Source organism: Anopheles cruzii, chromosome 2 (assembly GCF_943734635.1).
Source record: "Anopheles cruzii chromosome 2, idAnoCruzAS_RS32_06, whole genome shotgun sequence".
Lineage (NCBI taxonomy): Eukaryota > Metazoa > Arthropoda > Insecta > Diptera > Culicidae > Anopheles > Anopheles cruzii.
Window position 1 is genome coordinate 38,169,631 of NC_069144.1, and position 22,901 is coordinate 38,192,531.

Genomic DNA, 22,901 nt, shown 5'->3' on the forward strand with positions numbered 1-22,901 from the left:
CCTGCCGGGTGGTGGCTGCGCCGCCCTGGCTGGCTAGTTTTTAGCTGCAAAAGACAAGAACCTTGTAAATTAGGACACCCAAAAGGCGCTTATTTTGTGCACCGCACTGCACGGAGACTGCTTACACCATAAATTACCGATTGCAACAGCAAATAATTCGCTTATTTTCCGTTTTTTCCAAGTTAAAACTACCTATACTTTCCGAAGCGTCGTTTAGAGTGAAAATGTCAGACGGCATTTGACAGTATAGTGCGTTAAGGTGGCTACCGGCAAAGGTGAGCAAAAGGGCCAAGCCGCGCGTTTCCGAAAATACGGTACCCACGCTCTAGCAACCTTGGCATGTAGAGCGTCAAATAAACAAAACAAACCCCTCGTACCCCACTTCCCTTCACACGCTAAAGGCACTTTTTCTTCTTCTACAAACCAATTGTTCTGCTGAGAGAGAGAGAGAAAGTCTTCGTTTTGCGCTCTCCTCATAGTTGCGTGTGCCGGCCCATTGACAACTTGATTCAGTTTTCTTCACTTCACTGCCGAAGCAAAGTTGGTACTTTGCAAATTTTCACTGCGGAACCGCAAATCTCGAGCTTTTCACACAGTTTCTAATTAAATAGGACATCAGTTTCCACACGCAACGTTACTAGAAGCATACAAAGTAAGCAATTTCATCAAAATAATTCGTACTTCTCATTGCTGTGGGGATGCTCTCGCGCATTACATTGTTTAGTGATTCCTAGTTGGTACCCCTGAAATGGGTTTTGGTTACAGTTCTGTAAGCTGAAATCGGTTTGGATGAGTTTACGAATTTTGTTAATCCATTCCGTGGCATGTAATGCGGGGTGGGTTTTTTTAAATATTAAATCAGTCACGCGAGGGCAGAGAAAATTCATATCTTTGCAGGCAGTAGGTTTTGCGTTCCTAGTTAGTACATGCCGATTGGCAATAGGATTGCCAAGAGCCGAGAAAGAACGTAACAATCGAATACTAGATTGTCCGAAAATTCCATTCTTAGCTCGCCTCGCACTGGTTGCTGAGAAACGCGTTAGAAGTGTTTTTAAAAAAAGGAAAAATGGAATCGAACGTTTCCAATGGCGGCGCTAAATTTTCTGTACTTTGTTTTAAACAGTGGGTCCTTCGACGATCACATTCACGCAATTATGTAATAGGAATGCAAACTATGGAACTGACCGTGGACTATGAACTGATGGTTGTTTACAAATATTTCCTATAATCGCTTGCGTAGTTCCCTAGCCGCGCTCAGCCATGTCCAATATAGATATTGTTCAACCACTGTGGGATTTGAACACGTTTTCCGGGCGCCTGAAGCATTATTTCTGGATAACTGACCCACGCACATGTTTCGCTACTGACGATGAGCTTGACCGAGCGAAAGAACTGTACCAGAGCATCAAGTAAGTAACTTAAATGACCCCCCCAGCGCCTGGTGAAAGTAACGAGTTATGTTCCCGTTGCAGAGCTGGCACTACGCCACAGAACACAACGATTGAGCAAATACACTATGCGAAAAAGCTGTACGAGAGTGCATTCCATCCGGACAGTGGCGAAAAGCAGAACGTGTTCGGGCGCATGAGCTTTCAAATGCCGGGTGGTATGGCCATAACGGGTGCCATGCTGCAGTGGTACAAGTAAGCGGCATTTTTTTACCCTTCGTCCGGCAAGTTACACAAAGTTAGACGATTTCATTTCTTTCCAGGACAACGACGGGAGTGGTCTTCTGGCAGTGGGTCAATCAATCGTTCAACGCACTGGTCAATTATACGAACCGTAACGCAAATTCGGACCTCTCGACCACGCAACTGGTGGTTGCGTATGCATCTGCGACAACTTCCGCTCTGGTGGCTGCCGTTGGCTACAAAGGCTACCTGCAGAAGCGTGCCAGTCCGCTGTTTCAACGTTACGTTCCGTTTGTGGCGGTGGCGGCCGCCAACTGCATCAACATCCCGTTGATGCGTCAAAACGAATTGCTGCACGGTATTAGCATCGAAGACGAAAATGGCAATGTCGTCGGTGCCAGCAGGGTTGCCGCTGGCAAAGGAATCGCACAAGTACCGTCCCGCCGATGTGCTGGGCTAAACGAATGGAAGTAATGGACTCTCTTCCACTCCCCGGCAGGTTATTTTCTCGCGCATTGCCATGTGTGCACCCGGGATGCTGATTTTGCCGGTGATCATGGAGCGATTGGAGCAATATCACACATTCAAAAGGCTCGCGGTTCTTCACGCACCATTCCAGGTCATGGTTGTCGGTTGTTTGTAAGTGTTGCGCGATGAACTGTTTTACTCACTGAGGTTTCAATTTAACTCTGTTTTTAATCACTAATTTTTCTTTTTAACCTTTCCAGCCTAACCGTTATGGTGCCCGTTGCTTGCTCACTGTTTCCGCAGAAAGCCGAACTGAACACGCGTCTGATGGAGCTGCTCGAGCCGGACTTTTACGCCGATATGCGCAAAAAACACGACCAGCTACCGGCGGTAGTGTATTTCAACAAGGGACTGTAAAGCCGACCGCCGCGGCACTACGTGTAGCGTTGTGATTTGCTTTGCCAGGTGCACGCACAAAGCACTATGGACTCTAGTGTGCTAGTTCTTAAGGTTCTCATATATCCCACGGCAGCAAAACGGGGCGTGTGTGATGCAAAAAAGAATACAATAAACTGACGGCACCGTTCGGTAGTGTGTTAAGTTGCGTGTTTTCGAATTTTTGTGCGGTTTCTGTTTATTTGAATAGACGAGTTCTCGGTGTCACGTTAATCCTGCGACACGAACAGAATCATCTTCCAGACACGAACAACATGCTGCAATCTGACGGAACAATGTTTTTCCTGCGTGAGCGAGAAGGAAGAGGTCGCATATGTTTTTCGCTTTAAAAGGATATCTCTCCCAAGAGCAGGCGAGAGAGTGCGGTTTGTGATGAAGTCAACCGCAATTGAAGTACGACGGAGCAAGCGAGAGACAGCTCGTGAAGAGAGAATCGCGCAAGAAGTCTCTCGCGCGTGAGCGAGACACGAGCTGCTGTGGAAAAATATTCTTTACTTTGACATATGCATTGTGTTGTGCCCACTTGGTACATTCGTTTAGATCACTTCTTCTGGCAATAATATGGTCGTGCTGGCTTTTTAAACAAACCGTAGAGTGCTGTGGCGCAGTTCGCAGTTTGTGCAACAATTCGCGAGTTTGCCGTGACTTACGCTGATCACAGTAAGCGAGACGCGTTTGGTGAGCCCGTCGAAGAAACTGCGATGTTCCTCCATCATCAGTTTGGTGTCTTGTCAAAGCTAGAATTGATGGTGAATGGTAGAGGAAGATGAAAACATTTTAATGCAATCCTCTAGAGCAGCCGCTACTGACAATCTGGCGAACGATGAAAATGGTGAACAAGCTGTGAACCTGTTCCGGGTTGACAGTGTTGCGACGTAATAGTCCGGGAGGGTCCGGGCAGAAAAGGCAGCAACGTATCGCTCCCACCCCGGAGAGTTCGTGAGAGCTGTTCCGTACGTGTGTCCGCCCGCCTGGGGCCATCTTCTAGAGACAAAACAAAAAACCGTAGGACCTTAACGGATTGCACAAACGCGACTTGCCATCTGTGTTTTCGCTACAAACAAACGACCGACCTTGCACGGGATGTTGCACGTTTAGAGAGTGGGGTAAAGGTCGAAGAAGGCGTTGTGTGGCCACCAAAGTGCGTGTTTGTCCTCAAGCGTCACGGCACGGGGTCTAATCGATTGGGTGAACAAACAACACAGCGCCGCCGCCGCCGTTACTCTCTAGCTGACCCTCACGATCACTCATTAGCGATGACCGTTTTTCATCCGTTCAGCTTTCTCGACAAATCCATCCAAGATGGTAAGCAGTGGCTGATCGGGGGGATGCCCACCAATGGCCCCTTCATCTTAGAGCATCTATGTCTCATTCCAGGATCGCACTTGCCGTCACCGACCGTTCGCTTCGCTGCGTCGCTTGTTCCATCCTCACCTTGTAGCCTCACCTTCGATCGATCGCCCGTTTTTTCCGCCTTTCGATCGCTTCCGGTGCGACTGCGGTAAAGAAAATGCTGAATGTTCGCTCGTGTCGACAACGCGACGGTTCTCTCTCGACAGTGGCGCTTCTGCTGCTCGCGCTAAACGTGTGCCACTTGTCCGCTGGCTTGGCATCGCCCACGACCGCGTACGATAGTTTGTACGACCCGCACGGCCGTGGTTTGCTTCCGGTGCGGGCGGAATCACCCGCCGGGGAGCCGCAGCACGGTGATCTGGCCGACGAACCGCAACACCCGGTTCAGCAGCAGCTGCTTGGCGGCGCGGCCGGCAGTGTAACGCGCGTCCCTTGGTACGGGCTGACGGAGGTTACCGATATTGTGCTGCTTGCGGGCCTGGTGGCCGTGGCCGTGATCGGTGCGGTGGTGTTTGTCGTGTTAGTGATCAGTTTGCGAACAAAGTTTCAAACATTACGCGCACAACCCGCCGAACGAGGCTGCGAGCGTTCTGCGGCTGTGAAGGGGGGTGAAAGTAGAACTAAGGCACCGCCGCCACAGTGCAAAGGGCCACCGATCGTGCTGATAGAGACAGTGAAACCCGTTTCGGTGACGTGCGTGACGGTGAAGGGCGGTTGCGAAACGTACGAGCCGACGAATAGCCCGACGCCTCCTTTGACGAATCGACCTCGAATCGAGCAACCGTTGAGCAACCTCTCGGATAAGCACGGACACGGAACGGTTGCGACGACTGTCGTCCAGCGGAAACAACATCCTCCACCGGAAGCGGTGACCATGAGTGCGCTGGGCACGACGCTCGAGTCTACGAATCAACTTCCGTCACCCGTCCCGACCGCGAGCCTAGTTGGCGATGATAAAGAAAATTGCCTGCAGCCACAGTCGACGTGCGATGCGCTTTCGCAACACCATCCAAGCAACCAGCGGCCGACGGTGAACGTGCTGAAGCGCCAACCGGTGGCGGAGATATCGCTCGCCAGCAGCGGACCACCGACGGCTTCGCCAACGGCCTTCATTCAGCTGCTGACTCCGTCGTCGGCGTCATCGATTTCCACCGGCACGACCACCGACAATAATGCGACCCCCACGAAAACGGGTGGCACCGGTGGCCCCGGTGGTCCGCTGTCGGCCTCGGAATCGATGGCTGCGGCACGGTTTGGCTTCTCTCCCCGTTCGATTCACTCGTTCACGGTGCAAACGGCCACGTACTTCCGGTTTCCGGATGTGGACGATTTTACGCCCACCCCGCGCACCACGCTTCACCCGAAACCGGCGATCGACGACGACGGATCATCGTCGACGCCACCGGCCGTCGATGCGTTCAGTGATCCTGCCGAGCGGGACGACAGTACGGTAGTGGCGCCTCCGCCCAAATTATCCACCCATCCACCGGTACCAGCACCACCATCGGTCGAACCACCGGAACAGGAAAAAGGGCAGGCAGGGGAAGAGCCAGCGGCTGCTACCGATGAACCAGTGGCCCCTCCGGAGGGACGCACCACTTCACGGATCTGTGCTCCGATGGCAAACCGTCGCGTGCGCCTCAAGTCCATTTCCCTCGACTCGGAGGGTGCCCGGTTGGTGGAGGAAAATCTTACCTCCACCATCCCGGTCCAGGAACTGGTGGGGATGGCTCAGCAACGGGGCGGAACCGGTGGAACCACTCGGTTCGATTGCGTACTGGACGACGAGGAGGACGATGGTGACGAAAGCAACAACTATGAGACTGACGGTGACGGGTGGCCACGGACGAAGCGTGTGCGGAACATTTTAAATCTTCGACTAAACATACCTCCGCTCGGAGGCGGAGGTTCCGGTCCTTCCGGTGCGCTACCCCTCGCGATCGGTTCCCAATCCACGGGATCGATGGTGGAAACGGCGACAGCGACGATGGTGTCCCGCTCGGTCACGACGTCCGTTTCCAATCCGGCCATGGTTCCGACCCACCACCAACACCAACCTTCAGCGGTCCTGGCGGCCGTCTCGCACCACCAGCACCAGCAGCGGCCGGAGCTGGAAAGCAATGAACAGTTTTACTTCGAGTACTTCGACTACGGCGACGACGACGAAACGGATGACGAGTACGACGAGGATGGGGAAGAGTTTGAGGACAATAACAATAACAGCACCAATCATAGTCGCGCACGTCCTCCGGCCCTACCAACGGCGCCGAAAACTCCCACTCTGTCCCAGTCGAAGCAGAAAGCCAGTTCCCTCGACTCCGACTCGAAGGTTAAGATCTCCGTACCGTACGGGGTCGGTGCCGGGGCCGGTTCGGTGAGCTGCAGTGCAGGGCTCAGCATCATGAGTATCGCCCAATCGACCTGCGGCGGCGGTGGCCCGGGCACCACACTAACCTACTCGCAGCAGCAGCAGCAGTCACAGCAGCCGCAGTACCAGCAGCAGCAAGGACACGGTGCCCACGGTCACTTTCAGCAGCAACCGGCGCAGCACCAAGGACAATTGCAGCCCCGTCGTGTTTCTTCCGCATCCGTGCCAACCACACCGAAACGATACCAGTACCGGACGGCGGTCAATCATCACTATCATCAGTACCATCATCACCACCAGCAACAGCAACAGCAGCACTACCCAAGTGGACAATCAAAGCTGATGAAAGCAGCGTACGACGGGCCGGGCCCAGGAGGTGCACCGCCACCACCGCCAACACCGGCGACGATCGCTCGGAAGGACAAATCACCGATCGTTGGTGGAACGAAGAGTGGAGCAAATGACGAGGAGGAAACAGGGGGTAGCAAAGCGGCCAGCACGGCCAGCACCACGACGGGCCGATCGGCAAGCATACTGCAGAGACGTGGTTCCAATCACAGTCTAACGCTCAATCTGGACATCTATCACCGGGGCGGCAGTGTCGATTTGACCGGCTCGAACTGTAGCCTTCACCGGGGATCGTACAAAAACCTTCACCAAGCCCACTCCCAGTCGCAGCTCTATCAGCAGTATCCCGACTCATCGACGGCCGCTACTGGCGGTGGTGCGGTGCGCGTCCAATGCCATCAAGCATCGCCTCAGGGAGGTCAAAGTACGGCCCTACCTAACGCTACCCATAACAACAACAACAACAACAGCAACAACAGCCATGCAACTAACGGCAACAAAAAGAATCTCCTGCAACGACGCGGATCCAACACGAGTCTCACGCTGAATCTGCGCACCGGGGTCGTCGGTGGTGGTTCCACGTTCGGTTTGAATCGCTTCAGCAGCCATAACTCACTCAACACGACGCACATGACGGTACACGGGGCATTGGGAGGGCCGGCACCCGGTGCCGGCGGAATGGCCACCGGGCAGCAGCAGCAGCCAGTAGCATCGTCCCTCGTGCGGCCTGCGGGGTCGAAAAAGAGTCTACTCGAGAGGCGCAACTCGAACGCCAGTCTCACGCTGATCAATGTGCACCAGCGGACATTGTCCGTTTCGAACTGTAATTTACGCGGTTCCATCTGCAGCTTGAACAGTTTGCTCACGACGCACACGCAGAACGAAGCAGGCGGAGGCGGCATGATGCTGGAAGAGGATGAGCTGGATTGTACGGGTGCTGCCACCGGTCACCATGGAGACGGAGATCATCATCATAACCATCATCATCATAATCACCATCACCACCACCATCAGCATCATCAGCATCAGCAATGCCACAATAGCCAGCATCACGGCCAGCATGGCCACCATCGGGTGCTGGGTGGAAGGGGTGGACTGGCGGCCAGCGTTGATGGGGGAATACACGAAACGGATGGCGGAGCGAAGGCGGGACCCGAAGGCGCAGGAGAAGAAAGAATCGGACGGCTCACGGTGGCGGCGTCACAGGGGAACTCGATGGAATGCAATGCCACCAGTCCCTGTGGCGATCAGGATCAGGTGGATGGCGGTCTCCGGGGATGCCCGCGCGGTGGTAACGAGTATCGGCAAAGAAAGTTCCGCAGCTCGGACAGTTTGCACAACATTAACACGCGTGAGCATTGTCTGTCGCTGCAGCAGCCACAGGCCCATCGCGAAGCGAAACTGATGGCCACCGGAAGCTATCAACGGTGCTGCCAGTCATCGTACGATGAACGTCATCTTTATGGTAAGATTTCTTGGCGTTGCCTACTTTGTGCCTCCCCGTGCCTAATTTCGTTTCTCGCAGGTTCTTCAGAAAACTTTAAGCAGCAGCAAAACAAACTTTCGACCCACCGTGCACTCTTCCACAAAGACCCGTCGCTCGTGACGTCAGCCTCGTCGGCCAACAATCTGTCCGCGCTGGGCACCACATCCTGTTGCTGTTGTTGCTGCTGTTGCTGCGCTGCTGGCGGCGGTGCCGACGGCCGGGCTGGCGATGGTTGCTGCGATGCAAATGGGCTGATCGTGAAGACTGGCAACCTGAGCATCAGCAACTCGAACATACGCAACATTTCTACCAAACCGCTCAGCCCGCAGACGACGAGCGAAGACTTTAAGATCTACCTGGCGAACATACAGTTCCTGCAGAACGCCTCGAACGTGCTGACGATCGCGTACCTGCGCAAATTGCACAACTTTTTTACCAAAACCTACCGCAAGATGGTGACGGCAGCGAAGGACAATCGGCGCACCTCGAAAGATCAAACGAAAGAGCAGATGGTCGCAGAGGGCGTAGAAGATCGGTGTGGCACCGGCACCAAGATGATGCTGATGCACAGCGACAGCCTGCACCATCCGCCGGTGTGCGATGACGAGTCGTACGATGAAGAACACAAAAAGATGGTGCTGAAGATACACCAAGAGTTCTGGGACCTGCCAACCAACTACCAGGAGAAGCCACTCGTGTTTGGATCGCAGGCCAAAAATCGCTACAAAACCATTCTTCCGAACGAACACTCGCGCGTAATACTGGAGCCGGAGCGGGCCGCTTCGATTGCCGGTGAACCGTACATCAATGCCAACTTCATCAAGGTACAGGTCAAGCGATCGGGGGAACATAATTTATCCTTTGCTTTAATCTCGATTAAATATTTTACAGGGCCCCGACTATGCCAACAACAGCTACATAGCGACGCAGGGCCCACTGCCAAACACAATCTACGAGTTCTGGCTGATGGTCCATCAGAACATTGTTCGAACGGCGGCCACGGCCGAGGGTTGTCCTCCGAGGCTCGAGCAAAAGATCGTTATGTTGACCAACTTTGTCGAAAACGGGCGCCAAAAGTGTGCCATCTATTTCCCGCAGGACGAGGCCGACTGGCTGGCGTTTGGCTGTACGGCCGATGTTGACGTAAGCGGTGTGCTCGAGGCAAGGGGTGATATTGCGGCGGCCGACACCACCGCCCGTTCGGCGAAGGTTCGAGTCCGGTGTACGAGCTGCTTTTTTCTCGTGCAAAACATTGGCATCGAGCAGCGGAACGGTTACACGGTGCGGACACTGGCAGTGACCCGCGGGTTGCGCTGCTGCCCGAGGACGAAAGATGCCGCTGCCGAAGAAGAGGGCGAAGAGGGATTGGCTGACTTTGAACTGAGCCACTTTCGGGCTCAACACTACTGGTTTCCCGATTGGCCCGACCATCGGTCACCGAACGATATTAATGTGCTGCTGGACCTAAGCCTTGATGTCCTGGGGACTACGGAGCACACACGGACGCATTCGGACGATGCTCTTCCGCGAGCGGATCCACCGGAAACACCGTGCGTCGGCAAGGGGGATTCAGTGGCCCCCGGTGTGGTGTTGCCGATCATCCACTGTTCCGCCGGTATCGGCAGGACCGGCTGTCTGATTGCCATCTTGAATGGGTTGCGCCAGTTACGCCTTTCAGTGCTCGCCCACCGTAGGAACGTCCACAAGCAGCACCAGCCGGAAGCACTGCTGTCACCAGTACTCCCGATCGCGGACGGTTCCGAAATCGAACAGGAAGTTCAGCTAGCGCCAGAAAAGACCAGAAACCCTTCGGATGATGTGCCGGCGCCGGCACAAGCGGTTCAGGACACTACCGATGCCATCCACTCAGAGGAAGAGTCTGAGCTCGAAAAGTCAATCCCACTGCCACCGGTACCGAGTGGACGTCGTTGTGGCGGTGGCGGTGGTAGCTTGCAGCGCGAGTCTGGCCAAGTCGACATACTAGGCATCGTGTGCAATCTACGACTACAACGGGGGGGCATGGTGCAGAACTCGGAACAGTACGAGCTGATCCATCGGGCGCTGTGTCTGTACTTGGAGAAGTTGACGCGCGAAGAGCCAGCTTAAGCCAGGAAAGCAATTAAGGGACAGGTGCAGGTTGAACGGTACAAAGTCTAGCAGTAATGGTGGTTCGGGCGGTTTTTGGGAACGTGCAAGTAAACAATCTCTAGTGTAGTGTGTGTTTGAGTGTTATTAGGTGGCAAAAGCGATACTGTCGAGAAGGAATACCAAAGAAAGAAGTAGAAAGGAAATGGTTAAACAAATAAGCGAAAGATAAGCAGTAACAACAAACAATTGAGTAAGGAAAAGAAAATGAAAGATATGATTGATCTGAGCAAACAACTCTCGAACAGTTTAAGCGTAACAAACACCTGAGCATGGATTTGGAATTTTTGTAGTTCAACAAGACGCGCGGGCCGATGGAGAAAGTGGACGACACCATTTGAAGTAGCAGAGGATTGAACAAAACACTTGCGTAAATCATAATTAGAAGAAGAAAATACACACGATAAACACAGCGCGCAAACACAACAACCAAGACAACGTGAAACCTTCGAGTTCCACAGCAGAAGAGCAACAAAACAAACAAACCAACAAACAAACCAACAAACAAAAAACTAAACAAGGGAATACTAGCAAAGTTCTGATAGGATTTTACACAACTTATTAACACAAGAAACGATGACGAACTATGCGAGACACGATTTTACGTTTATGAATGTCACTGCTGTATGTGTGTTGGGCATTGTATGTGTGGCATGTTTGTCATGTTTGTTTGTCCCCGAGCAGGAATATGAACCCTAAAGAAAACCCATAACTAAATTATTGCATAACTAGATGGAGCATATACTATATAGATATACCTATACATTTACACCTATACCTTTACATACATATATCATATATATTACCTAAAAACCTTAGAAAATTGGAACAAGGCTGGTTTTTCGTTTTCTTTTTTAAATGGGATAAAATAATATTACTACACGGTGGTTGAGCAGCAGCAGCAGGGTACCGAAAGAATATTTAAATTTTAGTAAAAAAAGAAACTCAAACCGACACACCGAACCACGTCCGTGACGGCCAGAGACACACTAAAACGATGGCTAGGGAGGTCCTAGAGACAACTAAAACCACAAATCGCCATCGATGAGATACGCACACTGGCAGGCAGGGTGGCTTGTTGTCCGGCGATCGGAGGGGAGGACTGCGCACGATGATCTTACGCGCGACGATATTCACAACTAAACCAAAGCCTGGAGCCGCGGTTGATGGTGAAAGAAGTTTGCTTTGGAGCGTATGGCGCGAAGAGAGAACGAAACCGTGGCCGTAGCCACAGTTAGGAAGGAACCGGCGGCATTCACCGCAGGACACAGCCGAACGAATTGACATCCTTTTTCGGCTGGTTTGCTGCAAATCCGACAGGGGAAAGGAGGACGTTTCTTGTGAACCCTGCGTTTTAGTTGTTCCGCCGGATTCGGCGGATGTGTTTTGCGAACATTTAAGCAGCGTGCAATTTAAGCAAACAGATATAGGCCATTCAGCAGTTTAAACCTAAAACAACGGGAGGAAACAAATCAAACCACAAAACCACCAATATGTGTGTAAATAAATGTGTGAAAAAATAATCCAACAACGTGTGCAAAGTTGCTTTTCCGTTCCCCGTTTTATTGGTTCAACCAATGGATCTGTTCTTAAAGTGCAGAATTGGCCAATCGTAAGTATTCTAAGTGCCCTCACAAGCAACCATTCAAACGTCCTTTTGCGTTTGTGCACCGCTCGTACCCTGGTCCTGCTCGAGCTGTTTCAGTAACCGGTAGAGAGCGGCCGCTTCTCGGATTCGGCTAAACTCGATACAGAACGCTTCGATCTCGATGTACAGCTGTTTCACGTCGATGATTTTGTTCCGTATCAAACTCTGCAGAAACACGCACACCAGCCGCACCAACCGGTTCTGCATGTACTTATCCTTGATCGTCGAGCAGGTCGCAATGCTGTTGACGATGTAGAGGTGCACAAATTGTGCCGGGAGATCGACGGACGTCGTCAGGCGGTTCACCACCTCCATCGAGTGCAGCGAGAGCTCCATGCCGACGATTTCGTCCAGATACGCGTTAATGTGTCGCGTTTTCAGCATTTTCATCAGAATCTCGATTGCGATCAGCGGATTGTACTCGATCAGATTGGGAAGCTGCGAAGAGTCGGTGGGTTTTAGTCGGAAGCAAAAACAAGAGTGCCCGTCGCTTCAACCGTCGCTACTGACCTTTTCCGGGGTAACACACGTAAGATGCGTCTGCTGGGTGTCCTTTTCCAACTCGTTCTGCAACGTCTGCTGATCGGCAATGCTGAGCGCCTGGCGGAACGATTGCATCAGCAGCGTACGGAGACACTTGTCAGGCGTGGGTTCCGCATCGCTGCAGCTATTGTAGACCGGCTTGTGGTACGAAGGACTCCCGAGATCGAGCCATATTAGCTCGTCCTCACACGACAGCAGCGGGGGAGCAACCGACATAAATGTCGGCGCCAGTGCGTTCGTGAGCGGATTAGCTGGATGGAGTATCATGTCGGTGAACAGCTCCTCCATGGCGGCACCGGTGTGATTTTTATGTGTCTGCTCGCGGCCCGGCATCATCGTTAAGGCGGGAATTACGTTCAAGATGTTGGAACGCACCGTCAGCGGCAGTTCCTTCAGTTTTTCGGTCACCTTCGCTTTGATGAAACCGTACTCGGCCGGTCCGATAGCTGGATGGTTGATGTGAAGCTGATAGAACATGCGGGCAGATTTTTTCTCGATCTACAAATCAAACGACACGTGGTACAGTAAATTGCGTGGCTCTTATAGTTTCCTCTCCGGCGCACTGGCCCACCTCTGGATCTCCATTCGAGAGCAGCAGGTGAATAAACTTTAGTTCAATCGATCGAGCTGGATTTGTGATGGGCGGCGCAGTAGGTGAGGCTCCTAGTGGGTCGAGGAAGCGGGCTAGAAACAGGTAGAACGGTGATTCTGGTTGCTCCTTCCGGCGGATATCGTGCAGCACGTAGATTGCAGCCAACCGGTGCACGGGCAGCCCTATATCGTCCTGCAGGAGCAGCAAAGCAAGCGTTGATCCGACTATTGTCGAGCGAAATTGGCATTAAATCTTTGAATCTTTGGGAACGCAGCTCGTAGCAGCCTCTGGCTCAGTTACCTTGGAACCAAGTGGCCGGGTTGATGAATCGCTTCTGAACGATCGCCGACAACGTTTCGAACGTTTGATTTTCAATGTTCTTCAGAGACGAGAACAGCAAGCTGTGGCGAGGACGAGATGTTTAAGTGGGGTTGAGGGCAACTATCACCGCTTGCTTGGGTCGTCGTACTCACTCGTACAGCTCCCGGATGCTGGCCATCGCCGTTGACGATGCTGCATCCGTAAACGTGCCTGCTTTCGATCCGGGATACGGTGAACCGCGAAGCGGAACAACGAATGGCAGATGGTGCAGAAGAAAACAATTCGTATCAATTTGACAGCACAGTTATAAACTCCAAATGGACGCACTATGGGGAAAAGGAGGTCATAAACCAGCTTTAAAAAATGAGGATTTTCCGAATTTCCGAATCCGAAAGTTTTAGCAATGTATCTGCATTATACATCATTTGAAAGGTAATGGATCCTTCTTTCATATGAAAATGTCAAATATTCAAAACACATGCAAAGAGAACAAAAACGTCGAAAAGTTTGTAGATTTTTTCTAAAATCAAATATGTCCGTCCATCTCATACAAATTACCCACAGTGGGACGCTACTTTCCAAGATAATTTCATTTTAATTTATCACAGTAACCACCCGTTTCTGTAGTGAGCAATGAAACTCAGAAAGAAGAGCTAAATGAGCACGGAAACTTTACCTTATCTTATTGTATTGTAGCAATTCCGTCGATGAGTATAGCGAATCGCTAGGTTGTCGGCAGAAGGGGCAAGGGCAGGGCAAAGGCGGAACACAGAAAGATCGTTAAATACGAATTTTCTTTGCGCAACGCCTAGTTACTGCATGATTTGTGCAAACAAACCCTTAATTTCTAGCGACAGCTTGTTTGCGTGCTACGTTTACTGCGATGTAGCAACCGACACAACGGAAAATGGTTTCCAATTGCCGAACCCTTCGGTAAACCAACCCTCTCTTTTACTTTCTTTTCCTACACCACCACATTTCGGAAAACCAATTTAACGCGAGTCAGTAAGCTGGTGTATAATTTATTTTGTTCCATTATTTGTGTTAAGATACGGCGCGCGGGCCACACTTTGGAAGTAATAATACCGCAAGCAAATACAATTGAAGGATAGGGGCTTTGTGTTGTTCGTTTTTGGCAGTATAGCTAGCTCACGGCGTCCGTTCGAACGCAAGGGAGCCTAAGAGTAGGTAGATGGTAAAAAGCTATCGAGCGTCAGAAACAGAAGGTACACGAGGTAATAAACAAATGCTGCTAGCTGCGCCCTCCATAGCCCGCTCTACGCACGTAAATCGAGACAGTCAGACAGGGTTAGAGATCGGGCGACTGATGGGCCACTTTCGTCGTCACACACGCAGTGTTTGGTTCCCTTGTACTCCCGGATGAAGGGAGCGGACAGGCTGGCGGAAGCGGTAGGCGAAAGAAATCACCAGAAGCCAGCCGAATGGCCTCCCGGAGGCACACGTACCCGCTGGTTGTCGGACGATGCCTGCTGCTTGGCCGTGTCCGCCGCAGACGCGCCTCCACTGCTGCCGTTGGACGCTGAGTGAGGCCCATTCTGGCCCATTGCTGCTGGACTTGCCCCGGGTTTGGAATCGAACGATTCGTTGGGATCCGTAGTGCCCATGACAGCGTTCATGTTGGATGAATTCTGCTGGTTGTTTTTCGGCCGCGGCGGGTTATGTCGCACGTTAGACTCACCAAAAATGTCGGAATGGCCACCGCCCGGAGGCTTCAGCACGCGGCTTGACGGTTTAGCCTCGGCGGCCACACCTACGTTGAAGTTAGACGACATAACGTTTCCGACGGGGAAGCAACTGTTCCAAAATTAGAAATCTGAAGCGTGGCTACGAGGTCCGTTACTTTCACACCAAGTCTCGCTGGAGTCGTTCGGCTGTTACGAATGCACAGTTCTTCAGCTGGAGTTCGTGGATCAATAAAAAGCGTGATTCAACGGCAAGGTGCAGAAAGAGAGTTTTCTGCCGTCGTCAGGGCGCGCTTGACAGCTGCCACGAGAGAGAGCAAAGAGAGAGAGATAAACGGAGAGATGAACTGCTCGAATGGAGCCAACTGCTCGAGTGCTCGGTTATCGTTACTTATCACGTCTCATTCGTCTTCCCAATTTTCGCCGTTTTCTGGCGCGAAACAACAATAACCAGCATGACAAAAACACAAGGAATATTTATATTTGTCTATATATTTTGTAAAACCCTGCGAAAAAACGGTGCGCAAAATGTGCGACTCTGGTCAATTGATGGGCTTCTGGCACACCAAATAGATGCTGTTGTAATGGCTTTGGTGCATTGAATTGGGGTTTTGGGAGTAGGTGGTCACGATATCCGTTTCATTTTTCTGCAATTTCCATTCATGGTTACTAACAGAGCTACAAGGGGGTACAACAAGGAACGGGTTGCACTCACCAGGATGGTAAAACCAAGAGAGCGTATAATCTGTAACAAATCCTCATACGACGGCTCTATGCTACCTTCGTGTGGCACATCCGAGAAGTGGTACAGCAACGGACCAAGGTTCACCCAGATGCCGCCCGGTTTCAGGATTTTCTTAATCACCTCCACAAACTCGATGATGTTGTTGGCGCAATCGATGAAAAAGCACGTCGCTATACAGTCCCAGTAGTCCTCATCGCGGTAAACCTGTGGGAAAAGGTCAGATGTTAAGCATGCCGAACCTAACCGGACCAGTCTCTTACCTGCAAAAAGTCACCTGCCACCATATTCATCGTGCCTTTTGGTGGAAACTTGGTTGGGCTGACATCAGGGAACGAAACTGGTTCCAGCTGATGCTCCAGGCTAAGGTTGTTCACAAACTGGTGAACCCATGGGTAGATTGTACACTGCTTTTCAATTACGCACCTGCGAAAGGGTTTAAAGAATCGGAGACAGTTTGGTACAGTCCAACCAAACATTGACGGTCGGGACTAACCTGTTTAGAACAAAGTTCGATGCGATCAACATGAATAGAGAGAACTCGTTGCCTTCGCAGTAAAACCCCTGACAGGCAAGTTCGTAGATCAGTCGCCCGAGGCCGGCACCTGGCACGAGGATTTTCACCTTGGAAAGCTCGCTACACGGCGTGATGAAAACAGTAAATAAATTTGTCATATATGAGCGATTATAAGACGAAAATGACAAGCTTACTATTTGGAGGGATCGAAAAATTTTGTGATTTCTTCCACTATCGGCCGGTAACACTGGTCACGCTCGAGTTTGCCGTGCTCGCTCCAGTCTCGAAATATCTGCTTCAGTGTAATTTGCACCTGTGGAAGTGGCCATATACAATCAATGTCGAGTTCAACCTGCGCTTCAGAGACCAAAGCACAAAGACAAGGCAACCTTTTGAAAGTCTTGATAACGAATTTTCACGCCGTCACGCCCATCGGACGGCTGCGGGAGTCCTGGCTCGATGTTGTGATCCGCATTTTGAAACAGGCAGTTGGCATCCTGTATTATCTGCTTGATCACCTGTGCGTTAACGTCGATACAGCACTTAAGATTTCGCAAATGCTCCTGATAGTTCTGCAGCATACTTTGATGTGTCTGGGGTAGGGTTTGCAGGAAGCCTTCTTTACGCTTCAACTCGACCACCGAACTATGCCTGTAACGGAAAAAACGATGTGTGATCATTCGTTTCAATGCACGTGCGGATTCTTGCTGGGACTGTGACTGCTTCACGCAACGCTACTCACCTGTAGTACTTGAAAGCTGCGATTATTTTGAAGAAGTTTTTGCGCTCTTCCTCCATATCGTCCAGTGCAACTCCATTGTCAGCTGTTCCAGCTTCCGCCCCATTTCCGAGGGACGACGCAGGGACATCATCCATGGCGGTGCTTTGCGTTTCGCGTTACAACCGGTTTGTGGCGTGAGCGCAATGTGCACGGTTGCCGATCAAAACAAACCACGCAGTGATGGTCTGACAGCAAACGACAAACGAAAACCGGCTAGACCAGGCTCCCAAGAAACAATTGAACATGGAAGGAAAGTTTAAACCATTTTCCTTCTTGGCAAAACAATTCACAAGTGAAACTGCTGCTTCTATTGCATTGAATTTAGCTGCCGTAAGTCGTTTTCAGTTTTCCGAATCAAAACTTGCACAGAATGAGCACACATTTGACATTTTCAGATTGTCAAAAAGTTGCTCAGACTGCGTACAATCAAAACAATGTCCTTTTCTGTACAATTTTTATTAGAATTGTTGACTGCTGTAGGTGATTGTAGGGTTTTGGTGAATTAAAATTTAGTACTTTATTCTGTGGGACTGCTGCGTGAGCGTAAACAGTCTCCCGGGCACTTATCTGACCCCCGGTTTCAAAAGCCATTTGTCGTCCAGATTAGCTCAACCACTCCGTTTGACAGCTGTTGAACCTGCTTTGAGCACTGTTCTCATCTCACTCGACCGTGAGATTGCACTGGCCACGAGCGAAACATTGCGAAAGACCAATCGGCGTACACGCATTGACAGTTTGTTCTACTCGCAGCTTACCACCAAAAGCACTACGGAACTGCTGCGCACACAGCTAGCATAATGGCACATCGTAGTGTCACGGTTTGCCGTCTACGTTGTGTGTTACATTGCTACTAAAATTCCATCGCCACCCTTTCAGCACTACGCAATCACAGGTGGCTGTTTGCGCTCCCAGTTTCCACCCCACCCCACCTGGTCGGAGCACACTTTCTCACGAGTGTGAGCGTGAGCGAGTAGTGAGCACAAGCTGTTGCGGTGGGCAAAAGTGAAAAGTGAGTTGTCAAAAGTGAAACTTTCGTCCGCAGCTCGCCAGCTCGCAGTTGATTTCGCAGTTCAGTCTGTTACGGAAAACCACGAACGAAAGTGCTCAAGAGCGAGTGGACGGAATGTAACGATCGTGAAAACGGTTTTCCCTTATCTAAACGCGCACGCACCGTCGCTGGTCGGCACGGATGCTTCTCGAACTCGGTGGGTTTTTGGTTGTTTCGTTGCCTTTCGTGTGAATGCGCCACCCTACAAGTCCTCCCAGTGACGACCCCCCTATTCTGCTCTGCGCCAACACCTGAAGAAGTTAAACCGGATGTAGTACCGCTGCTGGTGTGTGCGTGTGTGTGTCCAGATTCAGCTAGTTTGCCCATATTGTTGCCCGCTGATGGGGCTGCAAAAATTCCAATGAATCATTTTGCAGACAGTGCTCTTTAATGTCCACCACAATCACGGAAGCGAACGGCGAGATTAACCATGCGAGGACAACATTGTGAAAGGCCCGACACACAACCACCGTCGTCGTCGCCTTCGTTGTTGTTATGACCGTGGTCATCATCATCATCATCATTTTATCATCATCAGCCCAGTCGTTGGGTGTATAAATGGTTGTGACACTGCAAAATGCGTTGCGTAGAAACGATCACTTTCGGCGTCTTTGCGAGTGTGCGAGAAGGACCTACGGTGCGTCCGCGACTCCTTTGTGGGTGGGGGGAATTTGGGTTGGTGAAGATTGTGTGCCAGCACACGCACAAACCCCACTGTAGGTGTGTTTGAGTGCCCGTTTGCCCCCAAGTTTTCCTGCCCTGAGCCACTGTGTCTTGCCGTGTGTGATCAAACGTCATCTTCTGTCATCCGTCACCGTTCAACTTCAACGTTCACGATTAAGCTCCGCGCTTTGTGCGTACCTTTTTTGCCTTTTCTTTTCCGCCACGAACCGGAAACACGGTTCGATGCTCAGATTGACACACTCGCGGGGACAATTTCTCTGCAGTTCAATGTCTCTGTCTCCGTCTCCGTTTTCTCCTTTCCGCACAGCACAAGTGGCGAAGAAAAGGTCATGCGGAGACAGCTGATGACGTTACACATGCCAATTTTGCTTGCGTGTGTGTGCGTGCGTGCGAGCGAGCGAGCGAGTGGCTTTGCCTGTGTTTATTGGTTCGTGGCTCAACAGTGGTTGACATTTGTGTTTTTCTTTTTGCCTAGCCCCCCGTGCGAGAGTTGGGCGAAGGAAAGCAAAAGCTACGGTGGAGGCCGAACGGAAAACCCGTTCGGTGAAAGGCCGCCACGGCGCGAGACTTGTTTCTCATTTCGTCAATCATTTTCTCCGCCCCGCGCGCTAATAGTTTTTGTCTCGACGGAATCCGAAAATAATGGCTCCGACGGTTTGGAGGAGCTTCCGCCAGAGACATAGGACACTAGGCCGTCACCATTAATGTGGTGCGTTTTATTAGCAACATTTAGGTCTGCTTGGATGGTAGTTGAGTAAAGCGGAATTGGGAAGGAATTTATTGCTTCAATCGCCCGACGACCATCTGGATAGATGAATGAATGTTTAAGGCATTTTCCTCACCATCCGTGAGTTCGTGAGCTGCGGTGTGCGAACCAGGGACCATTTTCCGACTAAGCAGGCGGAAAAAGGATTTTTTAAAGCTCCTGCACGTCGAATTGCCAATCGTCGCTGGCCGTGAGTATTGTTGGTATGGTGATGATGTGTCGCGCGCCCGCGGGCCTGTTGGTAGTGGTGTGTCCGTTTTGGTGTGCGTTGTGTTGTGTTGCTGCATTGAAATTGCTGCATCACAGTGGCGGCCAACCGGGAGGTAACTTTTCAAATCCACCAACCAAAAAAAAAAAACGTTGACGAGTGATAAACCATGTCGCGGATGTGGCAGCCGTGAAGCCGTCAATTTATAGGAAATAGGTTGTCTTCTTTTCCGGGGGAAAACTTGCCCTTTTGGTTTTGGCATCGATCACGCTCTGCGTTTCGGTGCGTACTTTTAATGGCCCCGTGTCGGCAGAGTGATAAAAATGTACCGATTTTACTGTCGGTCACCGGGGGGGGCTCCGAGATTAGGCGCCGAGCAATGGAGGCAAAAGAAATAGCTCCGTTGCGTGCCTTCTTATAGGCACGAGACCTTTTTGTCGGTCAAAAGGCATACTTTGTTTTTTTTTTGGTTTGGTTCGTTAGCACTCTACGACACAATGGTCATCATTCATTCATTCATTCCAGCAGCACTGTGTGGGGAAAATGGGTTAGTTTTTCCCAAAATAAGAAGCCTACCCCGCATCAGCAGGCTACGGTGGCGGAGAAGAAAGTAGAAGAGTGAGCTTTGGCCACCGAATTCAACAGCAACCAGTGAGAGTGGTGGTTGCCCGCTGGCTGGTTGCTGTGGCAGAGTAGGCGATGAAGGGTATCGGTGAACGGAACGGTGTAGAAAAAGCGAAAGGCACAGTCCGGTGGTGGCACAGGCGGTGGAGTGGTGGTAGGTGGACGGCGGCCCCAAGGCGCGAGGGGTAACAGCCAACCGACCGTGTTGTGACGGTAAATTTTTGTAGTTATTCAACCAACAGTATCATCAACACAGCACAGCACAACATCGCGGTGCGGTGATTGGGAAAAGTCCACCCAGCACCCACTTGGGGTTTAGTGCGGGCGCGCTCGCGTCGAGTGTGTGTATGTGAGAAAGATAGCCAACGACACGAGTGAGTGAGTGAGTGAGAGAGTCGAGCCGCGGCGATCGAAGTACGTGAGAAAGTTCCGGCGCACGACCGGAAAGTTTAGTAGGCTCTCGGTGGCGAGTGTGCGGCGATCGAATGGGGAAGAAAGGAAGCCAAGGTTCCAAAGGATAGGTCCCCGTGTGCGCCGTGCCGTGTCGAATGGGAAGGGGTTGTTGTTTAGAGGGGAAAATCTCACCCATGCTTATGCTTTTTGATCCTGTTCCAGGAGGAAACAGCCCGTTTGTCTCCGGAAAAGCTGCTTCTGTGATTGATTGCTAGTGCGCGGTACAAGTGAGACGGGTGTGTAAGTGCGCGCTGTCATCTGTGCGAACGTCACCCTCAGTACCAAGTGAAGAGGAGGAGGAGCGAAAGCCCCGCACACTTGATCGAAGCGCGAGCTGATCAAACTCTCTCACCGTGCGCGGTACCAAATCACCTGATCTCGCTTCGCTCGCTCGCTCGCTCGCTCGCAGCTCATCACCGGAGCTCGACCGGGTTGCTGCGATCAGCGCGAATCATCGCACCGGGCGACAACCACCGATATGCCAGCTGGCAGCATCATCCGCGGCGCTGTGGCTTGAGAGGCTGCGACATTTCTCCCTGTCGATGTCGTGACGTGTATCGTGTGCGTGTGTGTGTATGTGTGCGGAAGGAAATGTGATGTGTTTGGATGCTAACACACAAGGTGAGTGTTCCGTCCGCCATCGAAATGTGGTGCTTTCAATTGTAATTATAGTGACGAACGGCGAAATATGATTATCCCTGACAGCAATCTGGGGTTCCGACATCAAACGTGTGGGAACATGTTTGTACACGTACCCAACACACTGCGTTCCCTATGACGTCACCCGGGTTGTGCGTTCCGCAAAAGGTCCGAGTTGGGTCCGATGATGCAGTCCCGTCGATCGTTCGTTATGGTGTGTCCTTTCGATTGGCCGACGTCATTAGGTGTGCGTCATTGCTGGAATGCAATTTGCACCCGGGCGCATCGTCGCACAGACACACTGGCTGTCCCGGTTTTGCAAATGGTTTGAAAATGAAGAAAGCAATTAAATGCGCAAGACAAATATACGTGTGCCTCTAATGATGTCCCATCGTCTCGCCGCCCCGGACGGACAAACGAACGGAGCAGGCCTTTCTTTTGGTTCACATATTCAAACATATGCGCGGGCAAAGAAGTGTGCGAGCTGCACACCATCCTAGTGTGTGTGTACGTCGCCAGTGAGCCATCTGTTCGGTAAATAATAATCCAAGCAACCTGCTCTGCAAGCGATGCTATCCAAACATTTCCGGAAATTTCCCATCCCGGGTGGACTGCTCGTGGTGGTGGTGTGGACTGTTGACAATGCAAATTATCCTAATGCAGCACTCCGAGATCGTAACAAAAATGATAATGAAAGCGAAAACTCAGCACAGCACACTCCGAGCGAGTGCTGGTGTGACCATGGGACGATGATACATTCCCATTTCAATTAACAGGCCACACACCGGCACGCCGGATTTTCCGCTGCTGGCCAGTTGTTTCCGTGCCGCGCTCTGGCATTAGAGGAATCGATTTTTTTTGCTGTGCCGTGTACGACGCACGCTATGGCTTGTGGTTAATTCAATTATTTTTAACCACATATTACGTGCCGTGAATGTCCTTCGGTTTTTGTTGTCTCGCGAGGGGTTTAAAAATTGACATTTAATAATGCCCCACGCAATGGGTCATAAAAAGTGTATTAATCTAGTATGGCGCCCCTTTTCACCGGCCGGAGGCCGATCAACGATCGAAATCCACGCGCCACGATTACTATTCATGACAATGCGATTAACTTCCGGTGTTTCTGGTTGTTTTTGAGCCACAATCCATCCGCAGCCCACCAGCCGCTAAAATCCTACTTGGCGGCCCCCTTTCCAACCGGGTGTGTATTATCTTGTAATACCTGCTGGGCTAAAGCCTTCTCCTTTCGGTTCCTTCTTCCTTGTACCGTATGTTGTGGAGCCACATAATGATGGTGGAGAACGGCACCGTGGGCCATGGGGGGTGGCGGCAAAAGCAACCCCACGTAACACGCAGCGCACCCAGCGGCGTATACGG

General features: G+C 51.4%; 5 protein-coding genes across 6 annotated transcripts; 2 read left to right on the forward strand and 3 right to left on the reverse strand.

Moving 5' to 3' along the window:
- Positions 1-496: 496 nt before the first annotated feature.
- On the forward strand, positions 497-2,691 carry LOC128277659 (sideroflexin-2). The gene is made up of 6 exons (XM_053016151.1): positions 497-652; positions 1,241-1,409; positions 1,473-1,643; positions 1,712-2,063; positions 2,131-2,270; positions 2,360-2,691. The coding sequence occupies exons 2-6, from the start codon at positions 1,261-1,263 to the stop codon at positions 2,514-2,516; spliced, it is 969 nt and encodes a 322-aa protein (XP_052872111.1). The 5' UTR covers positions 497-652; positions 1,241-1,260; the 3' UTR covers positions 2,517-2,691.
- Positions 2,692-4,065: 1,374 nt separating this feature from the next.
- LOC128279021 (uncharacterized) lies at positions 4,066-11,734 on the forward strand. The gene is made up of 3 exons (XM_053017742.1): positions 4,066-8,089; positions 8,150-8,934; positions 9,002-11,734. Exons 1-3 carry the CDS (start codon positions 4,066-4,068, stop codon positions 10,214-10,216), a joined length of 6,024 nt encoding a protein of 2,007 aa, XP_052873702.1. The 3' UTR covers positions 10,217-11,734.
- An 83-nt stretch (positions 11,735-11,817) lies between these two features.
- Positions 11,818-13,595, reverse strand: LOC128267310 (CCR4-NOT transcription complex subunit 11). 2 transcript variants are annotated; one of them, XM_053004116.1, is made up of 5 exons: positions 13,512-13,595; positions 13,339-13,439; positions 13,018-13,262; positions 12,414-12,944; positions 11,818-12,341 (listed from the first exon to the last, which is right to left on the reverse strand). In XM_053004116.1, exons 1-5 carry the CDS (start codon positions 13,535-13,537, stop codon positions 11,901-11,903), a joined length of 1,344 nt encoding a protein of 447 aa, XP_052860076.1. In that variant the 5' UTR covers positions 13,538-13,595; the 3' UTR covers positions 11,818-11,900. The 2 variants fall into 2 exon arrangements, with proteins under 2 accessions (XP_052860076.1, XP_052860077.1); XM_053004117.1 differs by having other exon boundaries at positions 13,018-13,230; positions 13,512-13,535.
- Positions 13,596-14,375: 780 nt separating this feature from the next.
- LOC128267576 (uncharacterized) lies at positions 14,376-15,299 on the reverse strand. The gene has a single exon (XM_053004446.1). It carries the CDS (start codon positions 15,150-15,152, stop codon positions 14,784-14,786), a length of 369 nt encoding a protein of 122 aa, XP_052860406.1. The 5' UTR covers positions 15,153-15,299; the 3' UTR covers positions 14,376-14,783.
- A 262-nt stretch (positions 15,300-15,561) lies between these two features.
- LOC128267713 (carnosine N-methyltransferase) lies at positions 15,562-17,284 on the reverse strand. Its single transcript, XM_053004604.1, has 7 exons — positions 17,064-17,284; positions 16,711-16,972; positions 16,516-16,634; positions 16,301-16,441; positions 16,068-16,230; positions 15,778-16,011; positions 15,562-15,709 (listed from the first exon to the last, which is right to left on the reverse strand). Exons 1-7 carry the CDS (start codon positions 17,195-17,197, stop codon positions 15,605-15,607), a joined length of 1,158 nt encoding a protein of 385 aa, XP_052860564.1. The 5' UTR covers positions 17,198-17,284; the 3' UTR covers positions 15,562-15,604.
- Positions 17,285-22,901: the final 5,617 nt, after the last annotated feature.

What these genes read in the sequence shown, in the direction of transcription:
- LOC128279021 (XM_053017742.1), top strand. Translation starts at nt 4,066, where the DNA reads ATGCTGAATGTTCGCTCGTGTCGACAACGCGACGGTTCTCTCTCGACA. An exon ending in CGATGAACGTCATCTTTATG is followed by an intron (nt 8,090 to 8,149) that starts GTAAGATTTCTT and finishes CGTTTCTCGCAG; the next exon opens with GTTCTTCAGAAAACTTTAAG. An exon ending in TCAATGCCAACTTCATCAAG is followed by an intron (nt 8,935 to 9,001) that starts GTACAGGTCAAG and finishes AATATTTTACAG; the next exon opens with GGCCCCGACTATGCCAACAA.
- LOC128267310 (XM_053004116.1), bottom strand. Translation starts at nt 13,537, where the DNA reads ATGGCCAGCATCCGGGAGCTGTACGA. An exon ending in CCCGGCCACTTGGTTCCAAG is followed by an intron (nt 13,263 to 13,338) that starts GTAACTGAGCCA and finishes GCTCGACAATAG; the next exon opens with TCGGATCAACGCTTGCTTTG. An exon ending in CGTGTGTTACCCCGGAAAAG is followed by an intron (nt 12,342 to 12,413) that starts GTCAGTAGCGAC and finishes GACTCTTCGCAG; the next exon opens with CTTCCCAATCTGATCGAGTA.
- LOC128277659 (XM_053016151.1), top strand. Translation starts at nt 1,261, where the DNA reads ATGTCCAATATAGATATTGTTCAACCACTGTGGGATTTGAACACGTTT. An exon ending in CTGGCAAAGGAATCGCACAA is followed by an intron (nt 2,064 to 2,130) that starts GTACCGTCCCGC and finishes ACTCCCCGGCAG; the next exon opens with GTTATTTTCTCGCGCATTGC. An exon ending in GTCATGGTTGTCGGTTGTTT is followed by an intron (nt 2,271 to 2,359) that starts GTAAGTGTTGCG and finishes TAACCTTTCCAG; the next exon opens with CCTAACCGTTATGGTGCCCG.
- LOC128267576 (XM_053004446.1), bottom strand. Translation starts at nt 15,152, where the DNA reads ATGTCGTCTAACTTCAACGTAGGTGTGGCCGCCGAGGCTAAACCGTCA.
- LOC128267713 (XM_053004604.1), bottom strand. Translation starts at nt 17,197, where the DNA reads ATGGATGATGTCCCTGCGTCGTCCCTCGGAAATGGGGCGGAAGCTGGA. An exon ending in GCAGCTTTCAAGTACTACAG is followed by an intron (nt 16,973 to 17,063) that starts GTGAGTAGCGTT and finishes TTTCCGTTACAG; the next exon opens with GCATAGTTCGGTGGTCGAGT. An exon ending in CTCTTGGTTTTACCATCCTG is followed by an intron (nt 15,710 to 15,777) that starts GTGAGTGCAACC and finishes TGGAAATTGCAG; the next exon opens with AAAAATGAAACGGATATCGT.